This window comes from Melospiza melodia, chromosome 7 (genome assembly GCF_035770615.1).
Source record: "Melospiza melodia melodia isolate bMelMel2 chromosome 7, bMelMel2.pri, whole genome shotgun sequence".
NCBI classification, from domain to species: domain Eukaryota; kingdom Metazoa; phylum Chordata; class Aves; order Passeriformes; family Passerellidae; genus Melospiza; species Melospiza melodia.
The window spans coordinates 27744728-27758907 of record NC_086200.1 but is presented as its reverse complement, the minus strand read 5'-3'; the positions used below and the strand labels follow the sequence as shown (position 1 = coordinate 27758907).

Here is a 14180-nt window from a genome sequence, read left to right as displayed (position 1 = left end):
ATATTACGTTAAAGCTACACTAAAAGAATAAAAGACAGGATTTCATCAGAAGACTAGCTAAGAGTAGAATAGGAAAGAATGATAACAAAGGTTTGTGGCTCGGCTCTCTGTCCGAGCCAGCTGGGCTGTGGTAGGCCATTAATTACGAACATCCAACATGGGCCAATCAAAGACCCACCGGTTGCATTCAGCAACAGATAATCATTGTTTACATTTTGTTCCTGAGGCCTCTGAGCTTCTCAGGAGGAAAAATCCTGAGGAAAGGCTTTTCCATAGAAGATGTCTGTGACAGGTGTGCGACCTGCAGTTCTACCACTACCCCATCGAGCGCCAGCTCAACGGCACCTACGCCATCCTGGGGGGCAAGGCGCACTGCGGCCCCGAGGAGCTCTGCGAGTTCTACTCCAAGGACGCTGACGGGCTCTGCTGCCCCCTGCGCAAGCCCTGCAACCGCCCCAGCGGCGTGGAGCCCCAGCCCGGTGTCTTCGACAGCATGAGGGACAACATGGTGCGGGAATACGTGCGGCAGACCTGGAAACTGGAGGTACCGGGGCTTTCAAATTGTGGGGTAGTGTGGATTCTTTTTTTTTTTGCTTTTTCTTTTTTTGCTTGTCTTTTTTTTTTGCTTCTCTTATTTTTTGCCAGGGTCAGGATTAATTGCGGTGTTTCAGGTTGGCACTCAGATGTTTATCAGTTCTTATATCTGCTACAGTCCCACAAACCCTGAGTTCTGCAGCATTTCACTCTAACAAGCTAATAAATGGAGCCCCATCTCTCTCTCTACAAGTCCTTTTAAGGATAAACTGTCCAGTTAAGAAATGACACGTAAATTATTTTTGCTTTTAACCCAATACCCAACCACCCATGGCTCACGATGTGGACTTTTTATCCAATTACACAAAGCCACCCAAACCCATGGAGAAGAAGGTGAAGGACCAGGCTCCACCCCAAAACCTCCATCTTGCTTTATATATATTACTGTATTTTAAACCCTTAAAATCTGTGTTTTTTACCATGTGCTATTACACACTTCTATTCAAACTGCACACCCACAATCCCAGTTCTATCATTCCATTTTGGAAGCTTCTCCACAGCCTCAGGTCAATGCAGTGTTCTCTTGGGGGTCAGTGCCTGGCAGCACAGAAAGTCTGAAATTCTCAGCAGCCAGGGCTCCAACAGGGTGGGAAGCTGTGATTCCTGTGGTGCTGTCATGTCCATTTGCAGCACAGCAGAGTAAAGTTGCTCTCCTTGGAGGATGCTGGCACTGTGAGGGGTCTGAATCCTGCTCTATCCCGGTTTCTTCTCCACATGCTGGTCTAAACATCTTCCCAAGCCTTCAGATCCATCCTTGGAACAGCTGGAGCTCACTTTGCAGGCCTTCTCCTCTGCTCCCTGCCTTAAACCCGAGCTCTGATCCCAGAAGCCAACAACCTATCCCAAAAGCCAACATTGTATCCCAAACCCCAACAAACCCATCCCAAACCCCAAGAAACCCATCCCAAATCTAAAGAAACCACTCCAAAACCCCAACAAACCCATCCCAGAACTAAACCAACTCATCCCAAGACCCAATGACTCATCCCAGAACTAAACAAACCCATCCCAAACCCCAACAAACCATCCGAGATCTAAACAAACCCATCCCAAACCCCAACCACAGAGCTCCAGGGGCACATAAAGACATGAGCTCCGTGCCATGGATGTGTCCCTGGCACTGCTGGCAGCAGATTCTTCATCCCACTCCTGGGATTGGCTCAGTTGGTTAGAGCAGGTGGTAACAATGCCAAGGCTTTGGGTTCCATCCCCATATGGGGCCATTTACTGAATAACTGGACTTGATGATCCTTGTGGTTCCCTTCCAACTCAGAATATTCTGTGATTTCTGGGAATATCTCTCCATATGTGAGGTGCCCATGCCTCCAAACATTGTGCTGAAGATGAAATGAAAGCAGATTCGCAGATTTAGACTTTGCTCTGGTCATTTTCACTCTTTGGAGTGGAATTTTTGCATCTCTGGATGGGTTTTTTTTGCCAGTGAAGGTTTTACCCATGAGACCAGGCAAAGGATGCTGGATCAGGTCTGTGAATTATTTAAATTTAAAAATATCCACAAACAGGTTCCTGCATTTTATTGCAGACTGGAATATCTACAATATAAAAAATCATATAAATGAAAATATATAAATCAAAACTCAAAATGGTCCCACTGGCAGCCATGGACCTCATTTCTTTCTGCCTGCTGCTGCCTTGGCTCCTCAGATATTTCCAGGGGTCATTTTGTTGTTTCCTTGGAAAGGGCTGCCCCGGGAGGTTTGGAGTCCCCATCCCTGGAGGTGTCCAAGGAAGGCCTGGAGGTGGCACTCAGTGCTCTGGGCTGGGGACAAGCTGGGGATGGGGCACAGCTTGGCCTTGCTGACTCTGGAGGTCTTTTCCAACCTAAATCATTCTGGGATTTTATTTTTTCTGACTTTTGAGTCCTTGGAGAAATATGGCTCAGGCAGTGCCCTTATGGAGCCTTTCTACAGAAGCTTCCTGAATTTGGCCTATTTACACCAAATGTGTTTGACAGAATGAGGCATTTTGTAGGGTGAACGAGGTGTTCTCTGGGGTTTCCATAGCCAATTGAGGTGTTCTGTGCTAAAATGAGATATTTTGTAGCAGAATTCTCTCCCAGAACAGGGGATTCTGTAGGGTTTCCCCCAGAGCAGATGGGTGGCCACCTGCAGATAGCACAAAGGACATCGCCACCTCCTGGCAAAGGGACAGGAACGGTTTGACAGCGGTGTGAGCCCGGGGAAAGGAGCTCAGGGTCCTTCCCTGTGATTGCCAGACTGCGCCGACCCTGCCAAGTCCTGGTGCCTGTGGGTGGTGGGCAGGGGCACCAGAAAGGTTGTGCTGTCAAGAAAATCATGGAGAGATGGAATATCCTGAGCTGGAAGAGACCTAAAAGATCATCCAGTGCAGCCCCTGTCCCCGCACAGACACCCCAAACCCCACCCTGGGCACCCCTGCGAGCTCTATCAGTGAGGGGCTGGGAGCACAAACCCTGTGAGGAACAGCTGAGGGAGCTGGGGGTGCTCAGCCTGGAGAAAAGGAGACTCAGGGGTGCCCTTATCACCCTCTACATCCCCCTGAAATGTGCCTGTGCTCAGCTGGGGCTGGGCTCTGTCTGCAGGAACTGACAGAACCAGAGGACACAGCCTCAAGCTGTGCCAAGGGAAATTTAGGTTGGATATCAGGAAAAAAGTGTAGGTTGGATATTAGGAAAAAGTTTTTTACAGAAAGGGTGATGAAGTTCTGCAATGGCTGCCCGGGGAGGTGGTGCAGTCCCCATCCCTGGGTGTGTTTAACAAAGCCTGGATGTGGCACTGGGTGCCAGGGTTCAGCTGAGGGGTTGGGACTGGGTTGGACTTGATGATCTTGGAGGTCTCTGACAACCCAGTGATTCTGGAATTCTGTGAATTCTGTGACTCTGTGAATTGTGTGAGTCTGTGTCCAAACTCTCTTGGAGCTCTGGCAGCCTTGGCACCATTCCCTGGGGATCCTGGGCAGTGCCCAGCACCCTTGGGGGGAAGAACCTTGCCCTGAGCAGGAATTCTGCTCTGCAGCAGAAAATAATTCAGCGGCTGTTGGGTCTCAGTTGATCACGAGACCTTCCAAGTTTCCTGTGTCATGTGCCCCCAGTGAGCTGTGCTGAAGCCATCGGCAGAGCAGCAGGATGGCAGGAGGTCTCTTTTCCTGCTCTTTTCCAGGGGGATGCCCTGGAACAGGCCATCATCAGCCAGGCTCCCCAGGTGGAGAAGCTGGTGGCCACCACAGCCCACGAGAGGATGCCCTGGTACCACGGCAACATCAGCAGGGAAGAGGCGGAACGGAGGCTGTACTCAGGGGCACAGCCTGATGGGAAATTCCTGTGAGTATGCAATGCTGGCATCCTTGGATTTCTGACCATTTCCCACCCCACTGCCCTTAAAAATAGCTCCAGACAGCCTCTTGCATTTTATTTGGTACTGGAATATATATAATTGTATACATTATATGCATAATTTTATAATATATAATAGTATATAACTTTATAGCATATAATATATTATAATATATAATATATAATATATAATATATAATATATAATATATAATATATTATATATTATATATTATATATTATATATTATATGTTATATATTATATGTTATATATTATATGTTATATATTATATGTTATATATTATATGTTATATATTATATGTTATATATTATATGTTATATATACTTTTAAATATAATACATATAGTTTGATACAAGGATGCAGGGACACCTCTCCACGTATACGTGCCCACTCACCACTGGCACTGACAATCCTCAGAGTAAAACCAAGAGCTGCCTTTAATAATTTATGAATCATTTTCGTCCCTGCCAGGCTGAGAGAGAAGAAGGAGAACCGTGCCTATGCCCTGTCCCTCGTCTATGGCAAGACTGTGTATCACTACCGGGTGGACCACGATAAATCTGGCAAATACTCCATTCCTGAGGGCACCAAATTTGACACACTCTGGCAGGTAGCAAGAAATTGAGGCACCCTTTCCTTGCTTTGAAGCATTAGCAAGTCCCTCAAAATCTTCAGGATAAATAAACCCCTCTAGCATAATTTTTTTAGTGTCAGTGAGTCAGGAATTATTTTATTCCTGGCCAGGGGTTGTGTGCATGGCTGACAAAATTCTGGCCTCCACCCAGACCCTGATCCAAAACTTTGTTACTTGATTGGACTTTAATATTTATATAAAATTATATAAAATTAAATATCAAGTTATATATAAATTATATAAATATATTATATATTTATAAATATATTATATATTTATAAATATAATATATATTTATAAATATATATTATAGAAAATATATTTCTATAAAAGGATTTTATTTTTTATACTTATTTATAAAGAAGAATAAATTAATATTTATTGTTTCTAAATGACATCATAACACTAAAGTTGTGGTTTGATCCCCACCACTTAGTAATCACCACCACTGATCTTCAGGGGTCCCTTCCAACTCAGAATATTCCATGATTCCATGCTAATTCTCTTTCATTAATTAGTATTTTATCCTCTCTTGGTTATTAATTTCTCTTTTCTGCTAATTAGACCATATTTTTAATTTTTTAAAACTAAAAAAGATTTTTTTCTATTTTTTTTCCTTAGCAGGGACTCTCCAATGCTTAAACTGAATCTTTTTTAGTCTCTTCTTTTTTTCTTCTGGTTTCTCCAAAGTCTCCTTGTGATCCATAAATTCTGCATTCCAGATGTCCAACCTCAATCCATCTTCCTCTTCCTGGCTTTGTTCGCTGGGGTATATCAGAGTTAGTTTATCAAAACTTAAAATTCCAGTAATTTTCCCCAGCTGTGCTCCTGCAAAAGTAGCTCATGACAACCTTGTTCCATGCTGGCTGGGAGTAATTGAAGAATAACACAACATTTATAATTATACATATATTGGTTGGGATTAATTAATTAAAACAAGTCATTTAAGAGTTAAACCATTAACTGAAATTACGCAGAGAGTGGATGCCAGAGCTTTCTCCTGGCTAGTGCTGTCTGAGGGACAACAACCCCATTTTGCTGAATTTTCTGGATTCCCAGGGCTGTTTTCACATGGAATTATATTGAAAACAAAGATTTTGGGCCATTTTTATGGCGACAGAGCCGTGCCAGGCTCTCAATTGCAGCTGAAATCTGAGCCAGGCAGGAGGGGAAGGGAAAGCCTGGTGTCCCTGGGCTGGCCTGGTTGTCCCCAGGGTGGGTGATGTCCCCTCTGTGCTGGATCCAGAGGTGCTGCCATCAAAAACTCCCTGGGATCCCTGCAACAAACCCTGCAGTTCCTCTGGGAAAAAGCATCTGCTTTCTCTTAGGATTTATCCCACACATCAGGGCCTCAACCCCTTCCTGGCTGGCACAACAATGGCGCTGCACCCCACACGCCCTGCTCAGACTGCAGATTTTGTCTTTCTTTGGGCCCTATTGAATTCCCCAAGCTCTTCCCAGCTCTGGCAGATACAGTCCAGGGATGCAATCACACCCTGGGACATCCCTAAGTGCACACAGAGAAGAGAGAAACAGACTGGTGCCTGCTTGCCATAAATCTGAGAGGATTCAATGCTCTAAGCCACAAAAGCTAATACTAATACTAATACTAATACTAATACTAATACTAATACTAATACTAATACTAATACTAATACTAATACTAGATATACAATATAATATATAATGTATAATATAGATAATAATATATATAATTAAATATATTGTCAATATAAAATTATATAAATACTCTATATTATTATATTATTATATAATAATATAATAATATAATGATATTATACTTATATTATACATAATAATATATAAAATGCACAATATAAGGATATAATCTATATTATATATAATATATATAATTAAATTATATTAAATTATATATAATTATATTAATATTATTAAATTATATTAATATTATAATATAAAAGTAAATATCATATACAATATATAAATATATACTTTTATATTACAACATTAATATATACTAGATACAAATTAGTATATATTATATATAATCTATGACATATTATATATAATATATAATATATAATATATAATATATAATATATAATATATAATATATAATATATAATATATAATATATTATATATTATATATTATATATTATATATTGATTTTTTTCTCCTCACAATAACCTCTTTTTCCTCCCATCTCTTTCCCAGTTGGTGGAGTACTTAAAGCTCAAACCAGACGGGCTGATTTTCTACCTGAGGGAAGCCTGCCCCAACCCCAACATGCCAGGTGAGCTGACACCTCCCAGTGCCACCCCTGGCCTTGGTTTGCCACCACCTGGTGCCAGCTGGAGCAGTGTCATCCCAAATTTCCCTTCCTTCCCGGGGCCACTTTGGCTCCACGTGTCACAAATGTCACTTGAGAGCCTGTCCCATCCTAGGGTACAGCTCAGCAAGTCCCTGCCCATGGGGTGCTTCAGTGGTGCCACTTTCCCTGACAAAATTTGGGAATAACAGCCACATCCAGAGCCATTTCCACTCCTTTTTAGGCTAAAGCTGGGGAAGTTTTCCTTTGGGGGTTGGAGGGGATGGGATCAGACCCACAGGGTCCTTCAAGGACCGATGCTCTGGCCCTGCTTGGAGCAAACTCCTTATAATAAACTGCTGATAAGAAATTCCTGATAACAAACCCTCTCTCTTGTTTTGCAGCCTCTGCAGCACCAGTTCCACCCACCCACCCCTCCGTGAGCGTGAGTTTGGGGGAGCCTTTGTCTCATTGGGAGCTCAGTGGTTTTAATATTGCTGCATTTCAAGCCTGGCTGATCAAACCCTGCTCTTCAAACCCTGCTTTTGTCTGAAAGCTCAGCAACTGCACTGGACTTTATTAAGCCCAGCTGGGATGTTGTTCCCTTTCCAGCTTGGATGGGGGTGGGGAATAGCTGGGCACAGCCCTTGGTGGAGCTGAGAAGGGTTTCCATTCATCCAGAGCTCATTGCCACATGTGGGGCTGTCCTTGGGGACCCCTCCATTGCTGGGATTCTGGGAATGCTCAGCCCTGCTGCTCCCACTGGCCCCCAGCCAGGGCTTTGTGCTCGCCCTGCCCTGGGGAATGTCCCTGCTCAGCCCCTGAGTGCTGGGCTGGGCTGAAAGCAGTGGGTTTGGGGATCCTGGGGGGCTGAGTGAGGCCTGGGGGCTCACCCATCACCTCACCCACAGTGGCCCCCAGGGTGGTGGGCACTGCCCAGGTGTTGGAGAATGCCCAAAGGAGGGACATGGAGCTGGGGAAGGGGCTGAAGAAAAAAGAAATTCAGCAGCAAATCCCAAAGCCAAACAAGACCCAGATGCCCTGGAAATCAGCAGACATGCAGAAAACCAGACCAAGGTGCCCAAGTTGAGCTCTTCTAAGGCAGGAGCATCCCTTGGGATGTGCACAGCAACTGTTCCAGGCATCACAGCAGATCTGGCTCATCTCAGAGCACTGCAGAAAGGGCCCTGGGGGTCCTGGTCAGTGCAAGTTGGATCTGAGTCACTGCTGGGTCCTGGCAGCCCCAAGGGCCACCCTGTGCTGGGGGCACCAGGCCCAGGGAGGGATTGTCCCACTCTGCTCTGCCCTGGGGCAGCCTCAGCTCCAGTGCTGGGGGCACTCTGGGCACCACGAGATCAGAAGGACCCAAAGCTGTTGGAGAGTGCCCAGAGGAGGGACACGGAGCTGGGGAAGGGCTGAGGAGCAGCTGAGGGCACTTGGCTCGTTCAGCTGCAGCCCAGGAGACTGAGGGGAGGCTCCTCGGGGGCTGCAGCTCCTGCCCAGGGCAGGCACAGGGGCAGGGGCTGAGCTCTGCTCTGGCACAGGGACAGGAGCCCAGCAAGGGCTGCAGCTGTGCCAGGCCTTGGCATGGAGCTCAGGGCAAGGTTCTGCCCCCCGAGGCTGCTGGGCACTGCCCAGGCTGCCCAGGGAATGGTGCCAAGGCTGCCAGAGCTGCAGGAGCTCCCAGGGGTGCTCAGGGTGGGGGTGTTGGGGTGGCTGGGCAGGTACAGGGGCTGCACTGATCATCCCTGAGGGTCCCTTCCAGCTCAAGGAATTGTTAGGCTGAGTGATGTCCCCTCTATTTATTTATACAGAAAAAATTAATTTATACTCAGCAATGTTGCCTCCAGACCACTCCAATCTCACCTTTCAGAGGGATCACCAGCTGGGGCTGTGTTGGGGTGCACTTTCCCTGTCCCTTTCCCTTCCATTTGCAACTGAAGCAATTTCTCCTTTATCCACTTTCTCCTCATTTCTTTTCCAGAGAAACCTGGGCCCTCTCAATGCAGATGGATACACCCCAGACCCTGTTGGTGAGCACATCCAGAGCCCTTTTCTCCTCTTAGGGGACAGGACAGGGAATGTCCCAGGAGCCCAGGGGTTCCCTGGAGCCCTGCTACAAAGCCCCTTTCTTACAAAAGCATCCAGGAGCACCCCAGACATTTCAGGGCCCTGCACCCATACTGGGCTCCCAGGAAATCAAGCCTTACCCCATTCTTTGCCTTAGCCACAAGTGAAGCCCTGTCGTAGCCCCGTTTTTCACTAAAATTGGCGTTTTTTCACTAAAATTTACTTTTTTCACTAAAATTAACATTTTTCAGTGGATTCAGCTGAATTTCAGTGGGGTAAAGGGCAGATATGTGGAGTGGGAATGCTCAGGCCCCTATCCTTATCCCATCTCTTGCAGTACACTAGGACTGTATTGATGCAGGATGACACCCAGCCAGAGGAATAATGTACAATGACTCCAAGATTCAGAAGGCTGAACAATTGCATTATTAAGCTATATTATATTATATTATATTATATTATATTATATTATATTATATTATATTATATTATATTATATTATATTATATTATATTATATTATATTATATTATATTATATTATATTATATTATATTATATTATATTATATTATATTATATTATATTATATTATACTATATCATATCATATCATATCATATTTTACTAAAGAAAAACCCATGACCCCTACTAGACAGTGACGACACAGCTTTGACCTGATTGGTCAATCAATCCAAACCATCACCAATTAACAAATCACTCTGAGTAAACAATCTCCATAACACAATCCACATGTGCCAAACAACAGGAGCAGCAAATAGAGATAAGAATTGTTTTCTCTCTTCTTTCTCTGAGCTTTCTCACTGCCTTCCCCAGGAGAAATCCTGGGAAGGTTGTGCCTGCTGCTCTCCGTGAAGAGAAGGACTGGGAGGGGCCCTGGGTTGTGAAAGGGAGGGAGATGCCCAGGAGGGACCAGAAATGCTGGAGGTGGAGGTGAATTGGCCAAAAGAGCAGAGAAACCCTTCCCAATCCATGAGGGACAGAGGGATGGGGAAATGGGGAAGGGCAGGTTTATAACCAAGTGCTCCTCTTGGGAAGGGGCAGGAAAATCCCGGCTGCTGCCCATGGACACCAGTGTCTACGAGAGCCCCTACAGCGACCCCGAGGAGCTGAAGGACAAGAAGCTGTTCCTGAAGAGGGACCACCTGATGATTGATGAGGTGGAGCTGGGTGCAGGAAACTTTGGCTGCGTCAAGAAGGGAGTTTACAAAATGAGGAAGTGAGTGAGAGTGCTGGGGAAGGAAGGGGGAGGAGAGGGACCTGGCTGGGCTTGAAGTGTCCACAGCTGTCTTCTTGGTCACTAGATGGGCCCCAAAGTGACAATAGAGGGGATTAGAAATGACCTGGAAGGTCAGGGGTGATGGATCTGATGGTTGAGGCACCAGCACTGGAAGTGTTCAGAAGATGAGCAGGTTTTGTGGTGAGGTTTAGTGGGGATGGTGGTGTTCAGCCAGGGGTTGGACTTGATGGTCTTGCAGGTCTTTTCTAATGCCAGATATCCCAGGATATTATGATATGATGCTGTAATTCCATGGTTTCCCATGGATTTTCACTGACAGCTGCAGTGCCCTGGGTGTGTAATTTCTACATTCCCAGGCACACAGCTGCCACTTCCAAAGGGACTTGCTGGGCTCAGAGGAACAACTCCACATTCCTGAGGCCACCTCTGTCCGTGTCAGGCCAAAGCAATGACACTGAGGAGTTGTGCCACCCTTGGCTCTGTTGCTCGTTGTCTCTGATTGTCCTTACCTACTTGTGCCTCAGTTTCCTCCTGGAAAAATGGCACTGATGACCCAGATCTCAGTGTGGGAAGGGAGGTGTCTCATCCCCAGATCAAGGATGGCAACTTCTGGCTACACCCACAAGGGTGAGGTGACCTTTTCTATCCATCCTGGAACACCAGAATGGTGCAGGGCCCTGCCAGAACAGGCTGTTGAGAGATCAGTGTCCCAGGAAAAGGGATTTCCATTCCTGGTTGTGACCCCTAATTCCAGCTGTTCTTAGCCCATCCCACAGTGTGGTGCTTGTGAGGTCCCCAGGATGAGGTGAGAGATGAGAAATCTCCATGTTCTCAGAAGGCTGATTTATTATTACATATTATATTACATATTATATTACACTATACTAAAACTATACTAAAGAAAAATAAGAATACAGACAGAAGGCTTAACAAGAATGATAATGAAAAGCTTGTGACTGACTCCTCAGAGTCCAACACAGCTGATGGTGATTGGCCATTAAGTAAAAACAATTCACATGTTTGGATAAACAATGTCCAGACCACATTCCAGAGCAGCAAACACAGGAGAAGCTGAGGCTTCTCATCTTCCCAGGAGAAGAAATCCTGGCAAAGGGATTTTTTAGACAATACAACAGTGACACCATGGCTGTTCCCCATGCAGGAAGCAGATTGATGTGGCCATCAAGGTGCTGAAGAGCAATAACGAGAAGACGGTGAAGGATGAGATGATGAAGGAAGCTCAGATCATGCACCAACTGGACAATCCCTACATTGTGAGAATGATTGGGGTGTGCGAGGCTGAGTCACTGATGCTCGTGATGGAGATGGCTTCTGGAGGGCCCCTCAACAGGTTCTTGGCTTCCAAGAAGTGAGTGTTGGATAAAATGTGGCTGATTTTCTGTGTTTCTTCTCAAAATCTACTTCAGAAGCCCACCCGTGTGTCACTGTTGAATCAGATCAGAAGGCAAAATGGCAAAAAGCCTCATTTATTTAATCCTCTCTTCTTTTATAGCTTAGTTCACTACAGTTGGACCTGATTGGACATTTAATCAACACATTTCACATGACTGGCTAATTAACAAGATTCCTATTTAAAAGCAATCTTATGAGAAAACCAGAAAAACAGATTATTAGAAAAACACCACCTGCAGGTTGTTTTTAATACTTGGCTATCATTGTTTATCTCCAGTTCTCTAAAGCTTCCCAGGCTGATTCTGGGAAAACTTATTGTCTTGGTTTGGAAAGCCAGGTGTCTGCTAAGGAAGGCAGGAGCCTTCCCTGAAATAGAAAATGTTAAACACCCCACCTGCCCCCTACCTTTCCAAATTGCTATAAATTTTAAATCAAGGGGGCTCTCAGGCAAAAATATGGGAGCAGGAAATAACAGTTCCTTAATAGAGAAGAAAAATAAAGAGATAAAATAAACAATGCAGTACACTAGAACAACACTGACAGAGTCAGAACCCAACCTGACACCCTGTGGGTCAGGCTGTTGGCAGCAGTCCCATTGGAATTGTGGCTCAGCCCTCCTGCAGTGTCAGGGCTGGTTCTGCTGGAGCAGGGATCCTGTAGAAAGGTGCAGTCTCTTCCTCTGAAGATCCAGTGGAAGAAGAGGCAGCTGCTGTTCCTCTGGGGAATCCAGTGGAGAAAGCTGTGCTGGTGTTCCAGAATCTCCAGATTATATCCGGGTAGGAATTCTTGGCTCCTCCCTCTGGGCTCACATCTCCCAATGGGATGCTGTAGTTCTTATCAGCCATGCAGTGACATTCAATGGCTATTATCAGCAGATGTCTCCCCAGTTGTGGAAGAGATAAGGAAAACTGCCCACTGAACAGAAGACAGTGCCATACAGATGGTGAATAGAACACAATTTGCTTGAGATCCAGGACGCTTATCTTGCTTTCTCTGTCTCAGACCAGGCTGTCACATCCACACCCTTGTAGGTGCAGGAAAGCTGAAAAGAGCAGAAAGAAATCTTTCATGTGAGGCTCCAGGGGCTGATGCTTCTGGAGCAGAGCTCTCCATGCTCATTCTCCCTTACAGCTGGAAAAGTCAGAAGGGACCACAGCAGGTTCTTTATGACTGAGATCTCCTTTCACCCTCCCCAGGGACGAGATTACAACGAGCAACATCGTGGAGCTGATGCACCAGGTGTCCATGGGCATGAAGTACCTGGAGGAGAAGAACTTTGTCCACAGGGACCTGGCAGCCAGGAACGTCCTGCTGGTCAACCAGCACTATGCCAAGATCAGTGACTTTGGGCTCTCCAAGGCTCTGGGAGCTGATGACAGCTACTACAAGGTGGGTATGAGCAAGCAAAGGGTCTGGAGCAGGAGCCCTCCTGGTTGGGAGGATGAGACCCCCCAGAGACTTGAGGAGGATCTGGGCTTTTCACCGACCCCTCTGCACATCAGGCTGTATTTCACTGGAGTGACATCAAAAGGGGCTTTGCAGAGCTCTGGTGACAAGCAGGATGCAGAGCCAGCCAGGGGGATGAGAGGAGCCAGAGAGAAGAGAAGGTGATGAAGAGTGAGCCAGGGCTGATCTTCCCAGCAGTGCTCAACTAAAGGAGAAACCCCACCTGGAATTCTATGTCCAGCTCTGGGCCCACCAGCACAAGAAAGATGAGGACCGGTTGGAATGAGTCCAGCCAAGGTCACTGAATTGGTCACAGGGCTGGAGCCCCTCTGCTCTGGAGCCAGGCTGGGACAAGAGAAGGCTCCAGGGACACTTCAGAGCCCCTGGCAGGGCCTGAAGGGGCTCCAGGAGAGCTGCAGAGGGACTGGGGACAAGGCCTGCAGGGACAGGACACAGGGAATGGCTCCCGCTGCCAGAGGGCAGGGCTGGGTGGGAGATTAGGAATCAGGAATTGTGGAATCCATCCCTGGAATGGATTTCCCAGAGCAGGTGTGGCTGCCCCTGGATCCCTGGCAGTGCCCAAGGCCAGGCTGGGCAGGGCTGGGAGCAGCCTGGGACAGTGGAAGGTGTCCCTGCCATGGCACTGGATGGGCTTTGGGGCCCCTCCAACCCAAACCATTCCATAATTCCATGGCTTAACTGAGCCCTGGGGGCGGGTGGCAGGAGGAGGGTGGCACATTGGGCATTCAGCACCTGCACAACAAGACAGCAGGGCCTGGACTGGGCTTTGGAGCTCCCATTTAAGGTGATTTTTTCAGCCATGTGAGATTTGACACAAACACCCAGCAGAATCCAGGTGCAGCTCCCAGCAATCTCAGGCTGCAAATGTCCCTCCTTGCTCTGCTGCAGGCCAGGACAGCAGGGAAGTGGCCCTTGAAGTGGTACGCCCCCGAGTGCATCCTCTTCCACAAGTTCTCCAGCAAGAGCGACGTCTGGAGCTACGGTGTGACCATGTGGGAGGCCTTCAGCTTTGGGCAGAAACCCTACAAGGTGAGGCAGGGCCCTACGAGGTGAGGCAGAAATCCTAAAAGGTGAGGAAGGGTCCTACAAGATGAGGCAGA

The 14180-nt window shown here is 46.6% G+C and overlaps 1 protein-coding gene across 1 annotated transcript in view; it reads left to right on the top strand.

Annotated features, from left to right (window-relative positions):
• The window catches only part of LOC134420551 (tyrosine-protein kinase ZAP-70), a 36570-nt gene that overhangs the window by 20311 nt on the left and 2079 nt on the right, over positions 1-14180 (top strand). Inside the window, exons 3-12 of the mRNA XM_063160705.1 lie at positions 293-544; positions 3753-3913; positions 4419-4557; positions 6780-6858; positions 7278-7318; positions 8858-8906; positions 9999-10179; positions 11363-11569; positions 12810-13002; positions 13969-14109. Coding sequence (XP_063016775.1) covers positions 293-544; positions 3753-3913; positions 4419-4557; positions 6780-6858; positions 7278-7318; positions 8858-8906; positions 9999-10179; positions 11363-11569; positions 12810-13002; positions 13969-14109 — 1443 coding nt within the window. The remainder of the gene's footprint in view (positions 1-292; positions 545-3752; positions 3914-4418; positions 4558-6779; positions 6859-7277; positions 7319-8857; positions 8907-9998; positions 10180-11362; positions 11570-12809; positions 13003-13968; positions 14110-14180) is intronic.